This window comes from Dryobates pubescens, chromosome Z, assembly GCF_014839835.1.
Source record: "Dryobates pubescens isolate bDryPub1 chromosome Z, bDryPub1.pri, whole genome shotgun sequence".
In the NCBI taxonomy this organism is placed as follows: domain Eukaryota; kingdom Metazoa; phylum Chordata; class Aves; order Piciformes; family Picidae; genus Dryobates; species Dryobates pubescens.
Genome location: NC_071657.1, coordinates 64,273,665 through 64,288,803, shown reverse-complemented (window position 1 = coordinate 64,288,803; position 15,139 = coordinate 64,273,665). Strand labels below are relative to the sequence as shown.

Below are 15,139 nucleotides of genomic sequence, written 5' to 3'. Positions count from 1 at the left end.
GCTGTGTGAACCACACAGCAGGCTCCAATGACCAATCTGGAGGCACAGACTCTCCTCCTCCTTTGGCCCACACAACAAGTAAAACAAATGCCCCAACTTACTCTTGCTGAGGTATTTGATGCTAACTCAGTGTCACCTAAAACTCATGGGTTTGGTGAGGCTGTGGTTTAATGAAGTGTGTCCTTTTCCACACCTTGGAGAAATCAGCAGCTCCTCAGCCACTTGAGTCAGGAAGGACTGCCATGAGCAGTTATCACTGCACAAATGCAAAACTGTGTGTTTATGGGCTGAAATGAGTCTTCAGTCCAAAATACAGTGTCCATATTTATGCACACATAGTTTCTCTGAGATGTAGGTTCTTCTTGATATGAAACAGACTGAACCATCTTCTGAGACTGAAGACACATCCAGTTCATTCTCACAGGGAGTGAAGCTGACTCATGGGTGGTCTGAATCACATCCACTGACTCCAAACTATGCATCATCTCAGAAACAGAGCTGAGGAAGAGACTCAGGAGTCCTGAACCTGAACTTTGGTATTACCATCTTCACCTGCCAGAGCTTTCTTTGATCTCAGCAAGACTCTCTCCCCATTAGCAGCAGAGAAGGAGAATGTGGGTTAATGCATCACGCTCTACCCACTCTTTAACGTGAGAGTGGCTCCTATTATCGTTTTAGCAGTTTCTCTTTTTATGTAAGACCTTGCACAGCTGACTTGGCTAAACTTTTAATGGGTATGCTTCTAGTGTGGGAGGAAATGTTAAGCACTGTTTATTGTTACTTAGAATTACACACCCAAATGCCATAGCTCCATCCAGAGTTCCCAGGCATCTAGCTACTCTACTATCTAACACAGCACACTGTATCACAAGCAAGATCTTCTTTACCGCCTAAAGTAATGTCATGATGCAGTGTAGGAGCCAAAGAATGCTGGGTTTGCAAAATACATGCATTGCTTCACATTGCAATGAATTCATTTAAGAGGAGATCAGGCAACAACCATTAATTTCAGCACAATAGATTTCTCTGCTCTTTTTATTTGCTGAGGTATTGTCTCAGTAGATCAAATCAGTGAAATCGCACAAGATTGCCCAGTGTGGCAACAACAGCCAGTATCTGCCTAGCATCTCAAGAGGCATCTCCTTATGAAATGCCTCCACAGTTTGCCTGACACATCTCTACTCTTCAGTCTGTTCTGTTGGAAATATAAAAGTTAAAGTTTTCCAATGTATTTGGCTGAGTCAGAAGCTCTTTGGGGCAGTCGTGCACAGGCACATGTTTTGACTGCCACGCTAGGAGTGAACTGGGTCCCACTGTGCCAAAGGAGATGTGCTGTTGTCCTTGAGTACTCTCCTGGGGGCCACATGTGGGGTGTACACAACTCCACCCTCAGCTGAGGTGGGACGCTTGTTCAAAGTGGTTTTGAGGTTTTGTTAGGAAGCAAAACAGGAAATCTGCATGAATCTGGAGCCTCACTTTTTTTCCCCCAAACTTGTTGCTCTCCCAGAGTTGCCTTTTTTCAGCAGAAAAATAAAGAAATATCAGAATGACAAATGTTGTGCCACTGACCACGTTCACCTTCTGGCACCAGCCCAAGGCAGTACTGGTGCAGACAGACTGCAGGCAGCAAAGAGAGCCTGGGGTAGTCTAAGGATTTTCTTCTTTTCCTTTTTTTAAGCAACGTAAGCAACTCAAAGGCTGTGTCAAGTAACTTAAGTGCTCTTTATGCCAACTAATTATAGCTGGCACAGAAAACAATGCTGACTATTGCTCCCTTCCCTGCCTACACTGGAGGCAAAGAAGGCCAAAATCAGAGCTGAAACGGCAGCTCTGTGCCATCTGGAGAGACTCTGTATCCTCATCCCAGCTGCTTGGGAGCAGAGGAAAGACAACCGAGGTGCACCTGAAAATCAGTGAAGAGGACAATGAACCTATCAGTGGGGTGAGGAGCATCAGCAGAGGCCTGCCTGCCCCCATATGCCAACCCTGCCATTGTTGAGAGCTTTTCATGGCCTCGTATCTTTAATGACCTACCTTCCCTCCTGGTAACTGTGAAAGTGGCAAGAGCTGATTTTACAGCCTCAGTAATGCGGGTCCTCCCCAGACCTAAGAAAGCTATGGTTGTCTCAGGATCCCAAGAATGGGAAAGATATCACTGCTGGCCTTGACATGGGACCTAACAGTAAAGACTTCCATCACCAGAACTGTAAACTACAGAGCCTTAAAGTACACTGCTGAACAAACTCTACCTAGATGTCTCCACAACTCTGGGTCAGATTCTGTGATGGGATATGCTGCTGTCCTTCACAACAGCCCTGAGAAAAGTGGGTACAACACAAACGGGCTAAGGAAAGTCTTGCAGTTGGGATGAACCAGACCAGCTCCTCACAGCTTGCTCCCAGCTTACCTAAGCCGCCTGACTGTGCTGCATAAGGCACTCCAAACACTTCTGCTGCTGCTCCAGTAACGCTCTGACGTCAACACTTGGGTTTGATTTTCTGTCACTGTTCTGGCAGATTAAAGTTCAACCAGTGACCCACGTCCTGATAGCTCATTAGAAAATCCCTCTGAGCCATCCAGTCCTTCCCTTGTTTGACAATTAACTCTGCATTGCACATACTCCCAAAGCCTCCTAAAGCCAGCATTGCCCCATGTGAAATCTCAGTCAGACTCAGTGCTGCTGCAAAAGCCTATGGCAATCCATGCTCAGTTGCTTGTTTTCAATGACAAGCCACTAATGATTCCTATTAAGAGTCCCTGGGTCTTTTCAAATCACTGGAGTTGTGCAAAAATTCCGTCATGGACAGTCAAAACTTTCCTTTCTCATCCTATCCCTCCCCTCCACCCTTAATCTGTAAGGGAATTATTTTGACTTCCTTCATGGTGAAACTTCAAACAGGAAACTCTGACTCTTTTTGTTGTTCAGCATCATTACTGTGATCAGACAGGCTAAGACAGCTGGCATAATGCTCTTTCAGCTTCATTTTGCTGTGATGCATGAATGTAAAATGCTTGGCAGGCAGTGGGAATGAAGAAGCTGTCTCAGGCCATGCTTCTGGAGGTCATAGACTCCAGACCTCACTTTTGCAGTTGAGTAGGATAGGACACAGGTTGCTCTGACTGCATTCTGACCCCATTCACTGGCAGCTATCTTGAGCTCAGCCTTTCCTGTGCCTGCTTAGAATCACACTGATCAGCAGTGTAGTAGTAAAGATGCAGACATTGCTTTGTTCTAATTTCTTTTTGCATCTGAGCAGACCTCTTCTTGTACTAGATTATCAGAGCATTTGAGCAAGAAATTATATAGCATATAGCCCAGAGCTATAGCACATATTTTTCCTTCTAAGCCTTCTCCAACTGCCAATTTCAGAAGTATCTGGCTGTGTAGTGTCAAAATCTTAACCAGTTCTCGTCTTCTAAGCTAAGAAATTCTCTGTAAATGTTGAAAATGAGGCTGTGTTCAGCACACAGTAAGTAGAGCACAGTCACAATGACTCTGATGTGTCCCTGGTGAAGCTATGGATGGGACTTCCCAGACACACTCTCTTTCAGTCCTGACAGATACTTCATTCCAAAAGTCAACCTCAACATTTTCAATGAAGAGACACTTGATTTACTCTGGGCTGAGAATCTGGCCATGATTCTTTATTGTCTTTTAAAGCCAAGAGCCCAGCAGAAGCCAATATTGTCTGACATGAAGCTGCTGCATACCCAACGTGGAATCTACACAACTCTATAAACCAGCAGTGGTCTAAATAAAAACTTCAAACAAAACATTCTGGCACTGGCCAGAAGGAGCAAAGATAAATAGCTGGGAGCTGTCAAGTTGTGAGGGAAGAACTGCTTGACTGTTGGACAGAGAGCAAAGTAAGAGGCAGAAATTAGGCAGGGTGCTGGGAGGCTTGTAACATTACCAAAAAGAAAAGGGGTCACAGCATTTAATTTGATTAATTTCTCGCTGGTCCAAAAGACTTTGTACTGAGCCTCAGGCAGCGCAATAAACATGCAATCATTAGGAAAGGAAATAAAAGGTTGGTTGGATAGTAAATACTCAGCTCCTTTTCCCACTCCAGCTTCCCTCTTGTTTCTCCTCTTCTCGGTCAGTGCAAACATTGGAAGCAATACAGTAAGCAAGTGGTAGCCTTAAAACAATAGCAACAACATTCACTGCATTTTAAAAGTCTCAGTCAAAACACTTTCAAGGAAAGCTTTGACTTGCTTTCCCCATCATGTCTGTTTTCCCTCCACAACCCATTCCTTCAGGAAATGCCATGGGCAAAATGGAGCAACAGTCATGCTAGTTTGCACTCCTCTCCCCAGGACCAACAGAAGACTTAGCGGGAAATAGGAAGACTGTTTATCCTAAGCTGCCAAATGATGCTTTTGGAGATCATTTCAGTAGTTTTGGTTGTACTTCTCAGTATCCAAGGGCCCAAACAGCTGTTTCAATGAATGCAATTGTATTTAAAAGAGTCATCTTTTGTAAAGCTCCAATACCAATTTTTATGGGCTAGATAGTACAGACGCCTCACAAATGCACAGGGCCTATCCCTCACCACAGGACACAGGGAGAAGAGTCAACTTCCCACAGTAAGTTTTGCAGCTACTTGAAGGTACATAGGAGGCTGGGGTGTCCAAGGAAACCACGGCAGAGGCAGAGCTAGAGCTGGGGAAAGAGAGGCTGACTAATTCTACATACATCCTCAGTGAGTGAGGTTCACATCTGGTTCTTCTGCTTCAAGCACTGTCACTGCTTCCACACTGCACTTGCTGAGCAGTCTTCTGTATCAGATCTCCCCATGGTTCTATATAGCAGGAAACCACTTTTATCCCCTTTTCCCAGATAGGCAGTGAGGTTTACTGCAATTCAGACACTTCTCTGCAGTCACATAAGAAAAATGGTATGGAAGATGGGTTTCCAAAACCTGGACCATGTGTCAGCCTGCCCCTGAATTTGTTCACACAATGTGCTCTATGACCTGTAGGTCCTGCTGAGCCTAATGCTACTACTGAAGAAAGCAAGGTGACTTTTACAAGTGTTGGAGTTCACATCAATGAACTTCATTCATTACCTAATTTTCACTTCTCCTTTGTTCCAGCCTGTATGGGTGCATTTGTGAACATGTATGCAAGATCCAGCCACTGGAGACATTCATTTTGTATCTCTAACCTGGTCAGATGAGGAAATGTTCATCAAATAAATGTTCATCAAATATTGGACCACTGTTTCTCCTGTTACTGACATGTGTTCAGTGAACCAAGCGTGATCCTGGAGCTATGAAAGGAAAAGATTTGTAGAAGGTATTATTTTACAAAAAATCAGCAAATTTGGTCAATAAGGCAGCTGGGTAACCGTAGTTGACTGTGTCTTACATACACATTCAAAAGGACAAATAAGCTTATCCACTGTTGAAATACAGTCTCTCTCTTGGTGTAAAACTGTGGCTGATTAAGGCTTCATGACGATAGGCCAAGACTTGATAATGCTGTTTTCAAAGAACCTCTCAAGCAACATCCCCTCAAACCAACACAGAACTCCTGGTGGCTTTGCCAATATTTCACCATGTTCTCTTTTCCTCATAGCAAGTCCTGTTTTAAATCACACTAATGCATTTGACTTCAGAGAGTAAGAATCAGAGATTTATTCAGTGCTGTGTGGCAACAGCCCATTACAGCAGGAAACTGAGCCGTGAAGGGGAGTTTTGTCAGGAAAGAAATCTCATCTGGATAAATGACATTCCTTAGCAGAGCATGGCTACATATATATGTGTTTGTACTGACAACAGATGAATGCTGCTCATTTGTTTGATTGTCACTTCTCCTCCCTTCTTCCAGTATTACTCCTACTCTTCCTTTGGAAGGTTTAATCACACAGTGCAAGGCTTTTTAACAAGAACAAGGGCACTTCTAAGATAAAGACATTGGAAAAGAACTTTAAACAGATACAACACACAGTTGTGTGTTTAACAGTCTTGACTTGCATAGGTAGGCCCTTGTGACACAGCTCCTCTTTTCCCACTCGAGTTGCAGGGCCAAACATTACTCAGTCTGCGATGCCCATCCTCCATCCCTTCAGAGTTAAACCAGCACTGTACAGACAAGCTGTGGTGGTTTGAGCCTTAACTGGGTGTTAACAGCTCAGATGGGGGCAAGGCTGAGAATCTCTCCCCTGCTCCCCCCTCCTCTCTCCCAACAGAGAGGAAGAAAAGGAAAAGGAGCAAATCCACCGAGCAATAATTTGGAGTCAGCTTGGAAGTAAAGAGGTAAAGAGCTGTCTTTAAACAATATATATATATGACAATAACAGGAAAGGTTCACAAGGGCAAGGAACAAGGATGGATGGGAGGGGGAAAAATAAACAAAACCAAACAAGAATAGAAAACCAGTCTCTCTCTGAAGAGGCACAGAGGCAGCAGGGAGAAGGATCAGGCCCAACCACATGGCAGAGGAGCAGGAAGGCAGCCGCAGTAGCTCTTGTCCAGGAGGGGCAGAAGCCAAAAAGCAGGCCTAATGACTGGAATGTCCTGCTTTTGATACCCTAGCTGGGCAGGGAGTGGGGAATGGAATAGACTCAGTTTCCCAGGGGGAAAACGCCCTGCAGGGAAGGCAAAGCCCCTGCAAGCCCCCTCTCCCCTGCTTTGTTTGTTTTTTTCAGAATGGGTGTTAACCCACCACACAGCCTGAGGAGGAAAGTTCAAATCAGAAGAAAATCAGTTTGTAGCAGCGCTGGACATGGGAGGGAAAGCGTGGAGAAGCTTGAAGGTAAGTTAAGCATTAATCTGTAAAACATGTTTGTCATGCTAACTATCCAGCATTTGTAGACTGATGATTACTGCTTTCTTAATAGCTGCATATGATTAACTTTATATTCCTGTAAATGTACTGTGCATGGTGTCTGTACTCTATCTGATGAAACCAATGTCCTTATTAGCTGGTCTTTGAGACATGATGCCCAACACGCAAGCAAGGCAATCTCTGCTTGCACAATCATCCTTACAAAAAATAAGGCAGAAATACTGTGATCCACAGACCTTGATTAGCCTCACTACAAAGAAAAGCAGAAACACAGTCCAGCACACAGGCATTTTTGACCTCTGCTTCACCTCCAGCTACCTTGTGCCTTGCAATGATTGTAACTGGGATACTCAGACAGGTCATACACAGAAATTGCCTTCTTACCTTAAAATGTTAAATGCTCCTTTTCTCACTTGCCTAGCTAAGGGAATATGGAAGAGATAGTAATTCCTAGTTTTTTTCCAAGATACAAGGTATGGCATCGAGACTGCTCATCAGCAATGCAAGCTGCTTCTTCATCTTCATGTATGAAAGCAAAGCAGGCAGATACATGACAGGAAAATGAGGAGCCTGCTATGAGGACCTCTTTAAAATACAGCTCTCCTTTTAGTCTGCCTCACCCAGCTGTGGCTCCAGGCTGTGGCCTCTCTCTGGGTCTCTCACCTGGGGCTTTAGTCTCTGCTGGAGAGCAGGTGAAAGGATCAGCTACCCAGCTGTGCACAGTGCCTTCAGTCACAGAGTGCCAGAGTGGCCTCAGCAATGTTTTGCAAATACCTCTGGCTGCAGGGAGTGGAAGGAGGGTGTGAACTGCCATCAATGCTTGGCGCACATAACTTGGAAGCTCTGTTTAGGCTGTGCCCATGTTACAGCATGACTGTGGCAAGGCAGGATCTGAAATACCTTCTGCTGCATCCTTGCTGATAGGCCACACTAATGCCATTGGAAAGGTCTCCTTTCCAAAATTTCAAAAATAAAGCCAGGGCTTAGTTAGTTCTGATTACAGAGTCTTTCTAAAAGCAGGAGGGATAAGTGAGCACAAGGAATCTTACAAAGAGAGCCACTACAGAAAAATACATCAGGAAGCAACAGGTCATGGGAAGTGGAGGAGAAGGAATGTGGGAAGAATTATCAATTAGTGTTTATGGAAAGGACTCTGGTTTGCCCAGAATGCACTGGGAGAAAACGCATATGCATTAACACTGCATGTTTAACCCCAAAAGCTCCCAAGATACATGAAACGAGCCAAAGCTCACAAGGTTCTCACTAATGAATGGTCAGTGACACTCCAAGCTGGTGCAGGCCAGAGGGTGGATGCTTGCCATGGCCAGCAAAGGTGACTGGTGACACCCTCAATGAGACCCTTCATTCTTAGCATGGATTTTCTTGTACCGGGACAGCAACCAGCTCCAGAAAGGAAGAGGCAATCAGAAGCTAAGAGGGGTAAATTTTCCCTTGACATCTTAATCTTCCTTGATTGCAAAGTCATTCATAAGCTTTAGATAACAAAGACAGCAAAAATACAATGACACCTGCGCCAATACAATGTACTAATGCAAACTGCCCTGCCTGAACACAAAAGACACTGAACAGTTCTCACACCACTCTTAGGCAGACATCTCTACTAAGAGTAGGTATTTCTTTTCCTCCATGTGTCATCTCCAGCAGCACACAGAGCCACAGAATCACAAAATGGCAGCAGCTGGAAGAGACCTTTGGGGATCACATAGTCCTATACCCTGCTAAAGCAGGTTCACCTAGAGCAGGCTGTACAGGAACAGTTCCAGGTGGGTTTGGAATCTCTCCAGGGGAGACTTCACAACTTTTCTGGGCTGCGTGTTGTAGTGTTCCCTCACCCTCAAAGGAAATATGGGTTTCCTTCTGTCTGGGTGAAAGTTTCTGTGTTCTAGTTGTCACCCTTTGCCATTTGCCCTATCTCTGGGCACAACTGAAAAGAGATTCACACCGTCCTCTTGACACCAGCCCTTTAGATATTGCTAAGCATTGATAATATCCCCTGTCAATCTTCTCCTCCCTAGTTTAAACACCCACAGGTCTCTCAGCCCTCCATCATCAGAGAGATGCTCAGTCTCCTCACCATCTTCATAGCTCTCTGCTGGAATTTCTTCAGTAGATCCCTATCTCCCTTGAACTAGAGAGGTCAGAGCAAAAGGGCAGGGGAACTTTCTTTGACCTGCTGACTGAACTTAATGCAACCCAGGGGAGCATTGGCTTTGTTGGCCACGGACTGTATTGCCAGCTAATGGTTAGCTTGTGCACTACGACAGTACAAGCTGCAAGTGGCATTATTAAGCATACCAGAATGCCCATGAAACAAAGATAACACTGAAACTGAGGTACAAATCTGTTCTCAGTTTTTATCTGAATATTCAGGATGTCTCCTCTCATCTCTGTTTTATATTGTTTTTACAGAGAAAAACACCACAGACACCAAACAGCAAGAGCAATCAGGCTATGAAAATCGCCTCTTGGGGCAGAGCCCTGTGTTACCAGAGGGCTTTTTTTAATCTTTTATTTTTGTGATTAGTCAATCACTGTTTAGCCACATTGGGGAAATGCAAAGTGAATTAAGAGGAAGAAATTCAAGGTTATCACAGAAAAGTTTAATCCCTCCTCAGTGAGAACCAGTTAATAGTTATGGCCAGATTCAAGTGTGGACCTCTGTTGTGAATCCCAGTGAAGGTCAAAAGCATAGAGAAATAAAAGCTGCACTGAGATCTTACACAGTCATAAGCAGACAGATGTTCCTAGGCTTTAATGAGCAGTCTTGGCTCCAGGCCTTTCTTGGCAGATCTGTTTAGTTTTAGTATTTTCCCTTGTAGTGCAAGGTATGGCTCTGGTTAGCTGGCTCTGCTGGGCCCATCTAATTGATAGCTTGACAATCAAGAAACCCCTATTCTGTGACATGATGGATTGGGTCATGGGGAATGATGTGCAGCTTTAATTATGAAAAGTAATAAATAAACAGAATTAATATTTTTAGTTTGCTTGTTTCAATGAGTTTTAAGAGTTTAAATAGCAAATTATGATGGAGCTTCTGCTGCAAGTTCTACCACTCCATCTTACGTTTTTGTCATCATGTACAATAAACTGAAGGACAATAACACAAAATGGACTTTTTCTTCGCAATTTTATTTCCAAGTCAGCCTGGTGGGGATCATGACCCTGTTTCTGAAACTCATTTGGGTTCAGCAGTGCTCAGAATTTTCTCTTGGCAATTTGCCATGCCTAAGTGATACATATTAAATTGGAAAGTACAAGCTTAGCAAATATCTTCTATTCAGAAAACAAAAAGGCTACAAATCCAGCTGTTATCAAACTGTGAAATCAGTAACTTCCACTAAAAAAATGAGAAACAGCCTTGTTAAGAATTTTGAAGCCTTTTTAACCCTTGCCTATAGGAACACAACTTCTTTAATGCGATACCACTGCAGCACTTGGTGGAGAATGATTTTCTTCTTTGTCCAGGCATGCAGCAAACCTAGTATAACCTAATATTTCTGGAGGTCTCATTTCTGGGTGTCATAACAGGTCTGAAATAATATGACATCACAAGTGGGAAGAATGTTAGTCATTTTAGACTGCTTTTCACTGCTATCATACAGACCCTGGCCTCAGAGAAGGAAAATAAAATGTCTAGGTGGCTTAAGCATGAGCAGTCTTTGGATCTCAACCAGTTACCAGTCAATGAAAAAGTTAAGAACCTCACTGGCAGGTTATAGGAATCCTCTGCTCCCTCTACGTTCCCTTCTGATGCTCTTTTCATTTTGAAGGCTACACATTTTTGAAGCTCTTTTTTAGCACATCAGAATCTCATTCACCCCTGGTTGGTATAGTAAAGTACTCGCTTTTGCAAAACCAAGTGTGAAATCTGCTTTGAGATAAACACTCTGATGCTGCAGGAGCTCTGGGCTTGCTCTCAAGATAAATTCATTTATATTGCAGCAAAACACCTGCCTCTGTGTCATCATGAAAACAGCTTCATATTGTTAAGCACAATTCAGTCTGTTAGACAAGATTCAGATTCTTTCTTTTATTTTTCCCCTCTGTGGGAGAGGAACAGATGTCCTCAGCAGCCAAAAGGAGCTTCCTCCCTCCTCATCTACCCAGCTTATATTTCCAAGTCATCAGTACTAAAACTCTTCAGTCAATTGGCGAGGCTTTATTGTTTCCATCACACTAGTCCCTTCCCACAGCCACTCAATGCTCAGGACTACTTTATGTGACACCTGCTGACTGGAACCAACAGATTTACACTAGATTGTACCCAGAGTCTCCATATGTTCATCCCAGACAGCACCGTCATAGGTTCCTCCAGATCATCACGAGTTATGGGACACTGACCCAGCTCCAAAACTTCCCACGTGTCTGGTTCATCTCACCAACAAATGGCTTCCATACACTTTGTGGGACAGAGCAAAGACTCTCTACTGGGCAATGACTACCACTCCACAGCATAAGTCACTGATCAGAGCCAACAAACATTGTAACTGCTTCTACTGCAGAATGCAATGGTGAGATATTTGGAGGAAGTGTAACAAGCTAGAAGAGAAAGGGAAGGGCAGGGAAAGTGTTGTAAAAACGCCATGTAACAACTCAAAGACATTTAAAGGCTTTGGCTTAATGTGTGACCAAACTTTGGAACGGGAGTCAGCTACAAAGCCCCAGAGAAGTTATTGGCTTATATTTTGCTGTAAATGGCAACACTCTCTCTGTTCAGCATTGGAATTTAAATACAGTAAGAGAAATCAGAATAAAGTAGATCTTACCTGAAGATGCTGAAGAATCGTAAGCACCTCTGTCCTTCCTGTTAGTCTTGAAGAGCTGAATGTCCTTTTCCCTGTACGTCCCAAACCCTTCAAAGCTTCTTCTTTTATTTCCACTTGCATCGTTGTCCCGCTTCTCACTTGAGGAATTCATTTCACCAAACACGTCCAGGGGCTCTGACCTTCCATTACTCTCAGTGTTACCAGAGTACCTCTTTGTGCAAGAGTCAATGGGATCATTGCTTGAGTCACTTTTATCTTTACTCTGTGTCCACTGCTGGGCATCAGAAAGTGATAACGTAGAGAGTGTATCCACTTCAAAGCTACTCTTTGAGCCTTTGTGTCCAGTTTCACAATGCTGGTGCTTCTGCTTCTCCTTATGCTTGCTTTTTTCATTGAGCAAGGAGAGGTCTTTATCTGAGCTGCTTAGCCTTTCATTGATTGCATGGCTGGAGAAGCCAGTGGACTTGCTAGCAAAGAGCCCACTCAGATCTTCATGTGTCCCCAATATCCTCTCATCCTTATGCTTGTGCTTATGTTTGTGTTTCCTTTTGTGAAGTCGGCCACTTGAGAGGCTCGTTCCTCCAGCCTTTGCAGGAGCCAAAGAGGACTGCATGTCTCCAAGGCCCATTGCCACAGGTGTTTGTAGGTGCACTCCATGTTTAGCTTTATGCTTGGCAGTGGTGGACATCTTCATATGAGAGCTTGCATGGAATTGGGGTGGGGGCACGGTAGGTCTCATAAATGGGGAAGCCGCTCCAAGCGTGTGAGACAGATACAAAGGAGCTGGATACTGACCATAGTAACCAAGGTTCATCATAGGCATTGATGTGTAAGGCATTCCATAGGGTGCATAGTAACTCCCACTGGGAATAGGGTAACCGAACCCTTGTAAAAAAGGCACCTTTGTCATGGTGTCATTGGTTTTGGCAGGTCTACCACGCTTCTTCTTAGACTTCATGTCAGAGGTCCTGCGAAGATAGAGCAATGGGTCATACTGGATATATGGCACAGGGTAGTAGTGATCAAAATTAATCCTGAAGATGCTGGGATATGGATTTTCATGATAAAAAGTGTAACTTCTATGGGAAATCCTGAACACTTGAAACTTATTGATGAGTTCCTCCAGGTCTGCCAGAAACTGGAGGTCATCTCTGTTCTGCAGACTTTTCTTTTTCCTCTTGTGCTTTGGCTTTTTAATACTCTCATGAGAGAGAAAGTTATCCACAATGAGATGTTTCTGCCGGTGACCATGCCTGTTCTTTGTGCTGGTGTCAGATGGGATAGCCTCTGGATTGTCCAGGGTGCAGAAATCGAAGGAGTATCTGCGGCGGGACTCGGAGCTCTTCTCAGCTTGGTCGGAGGTGCTGTTGTTGTCCGTTCCTATCCCGCTGTCACTCGGTATGGTTTCCTCACTGTGGGACTCGCTCACCGGCGACAGCGTCACTTCCTTCAGAGAACCTATTTCACACAGGTGGGAAGGTGAATTAGCCATTAACCTGGGTGGAGACAGCTTCCAAGTTCCACTGTGCATTCCTTTCTGGGTTTTTGTAGGAAGAGCACTGATAGGTTGAAGATTTGGCATAGTTTTTAATTCTGAAAAATTAGTCTCAGTGCTTGCCGGGCTAAGGTTGCCATTAGTCCCCACTAACTGTGTCGAAAGTGGATGAATAGCTGCTGGTGACAATGCCACAAGTGACTGCAGGTTGGAAGGCACTGCTGGGTTTTCTGGCTGGCTGGAAACAGGCCTTGAGTGCTTGATGGCTGTCTTAGGTTCTTCTGTCTGAGGGTGCAGCTCTGCTCTTGGCTTTCTGCCCCGTTTCTTACCAATGTAGATAGTCCCTCTTTTGCTGACATTGATCTGCTTCCCTAATCTGGCATCAATGGTGGTAGGCCCAGCACTAGACGGTGGCTGGACTTTTGCTTTCAGAGCTATGCTGCTGGAGCAGGAGGACAAGATCTGATTGAGGATATTCTTCCTTTTGAGCGTCTTCATTTTATTGATGGTCTTGATGGTCTTCTTATCCAAGACCCCGAGCTTCCCCACCTTCTTGTGAAATTTGAGCTCACTGATGGACTTGTCCTCTCCTGGGACCATCTGAGCCAACTTGGCCAGATTCCGTCTCCTCTTCCTCTTCTTTGTTCCTGGGAATTCACGACTGATTGGACTCACTGGGCTGGTGGATGTTCCCTCGTGAATGGTTTCAACGGTGAGCAAAGGCTGTTTCTTTGGTCGTCCTCTTTTTTTCTTGATAGGTGTGATCACAGTAAGACTGTCTGTATTGGTATACAGAGGGCTGGATGGTGTGATAGGGTAGGCTGAAGGAGGCTCCACCATCAGCTTCTCAGATGTTGTCATAGAGGTCTCCTGAAGCATAGATTTAGGTTTGCTGCAGGTCCATCGCCGTTTAGCTGCATGTTTGGGATGCTGGACCTCAGATAACTTGCTAGCTGTGGGAAGATCAGTGGACAGGAGAGTGGGTGCCATAGGGACGGGTTTTCTGAGCCTGGTGGCACCATTGAGGGAAGCTTTGTCAGTGAGCACACTGCTGTCAATAGTTACTAAGGGGGACTCATTTCCAATTACTTTCCCTGGCTTTGTGACTCGAAGATCTTTTTTACTCCCCTCTGGTTGAGAGATAGTCTTGTTTGCTACTTCACAGCCCAGAGCAATTCCAGAAGGTAGGCTTTTCTCCTGGGTAGTTTTCTCTAGGGAAGATTTTGTGGACTGCCTTTTTTTCCTCTTGTGGCTGGACATATCTGTTGTCGGAGACTTTATTGGAATAGTAATTCGCACGTGACTGGCATCGCTTTCACAGCTGCTAGTGGAAGTGGGGTTCTGCTTCAAGGGTGATGCATCCAACACACTATCCATTGAGTAAGACTCCTTTTTCCCTTCCATGCTGTCATGGGATTTGCTGTCAAATGCTTTCTGAGCACTCTTTACCCATTCAATGTCTGCAGTTTGGATGGTTTGACTTACAAAGTCCTTTTTACTGGATTTCTTCTTTGTACTCCCAGTGGGCTGCTCAGTGGCCTCCAGCTGCACACCTCCATCTTGATCACCAAGAGGCAAAAGTCCATTGCACTCAGAGATGCTGCTTGGCTGGGTAGCAGCGCTGATGCTGTTGGGTGAGGGGACCGCACTGCAAATGGCAAGCTCTTTACTACCAGCACTGAGCTGCCCCCATGTGCTGCTGGTGCAGGACTTCTTTGCTTGGGATTTGCTGAAGGAGACTCCTGCCTCTGGAGTGGGGATCTTGGTGGCACTAACTGCTTCTCGGCTAGCTTCTGTGTTGAGGAAGCAGCTTTGAGAAGTGGATCCAGTATCAGAGCTTGTTGACCAGTCAAGATGGTGCTGGTTGCTACTTTTCTGCTGGTGCTTTGATTTTAAGGTGTCACTGGTGAAGTCTGATTGGAGGCCCGGGTCATAGTGAAGAGAAGAATGTTTTTGTGGCCTATCATACACCTGGAAAGTAGGAGAAAATAAATAGGAAAAGAAAAAATAAGTTTATTGACCTATTCATTACCCCTGGTTGTAGCTTTTTCTTTCAACAGTG

General features: G+C 44.6%; 1 protein-coding gene across 4 annotated transcripts in view; it reads right to left on the bottom strand.

Moving 5' to 3' along the window:
• The window catches only part of SETBP1 (SET binding protein 1), a 310,605-nt gene that overhangs the window by 80,985 nt on the left and 214,481 nt on the right, over window positions 1–15,139 (bottom strand). For all 4 annotated transcript variants that reach the window (XM_054178144.1, XM_054178145.1, XM_054178146.1 and 1 more), the window contains one exon: window positions 11,583–15,048. In XM_054178144.1, the coding sequence (XP_054034119.1) occupies window positions 11,583–15,048 (3,466 nt within the window). The remainder of the gene's footprint in view (window positions 1–11,582; window positions 15,049–15,139) is intronic.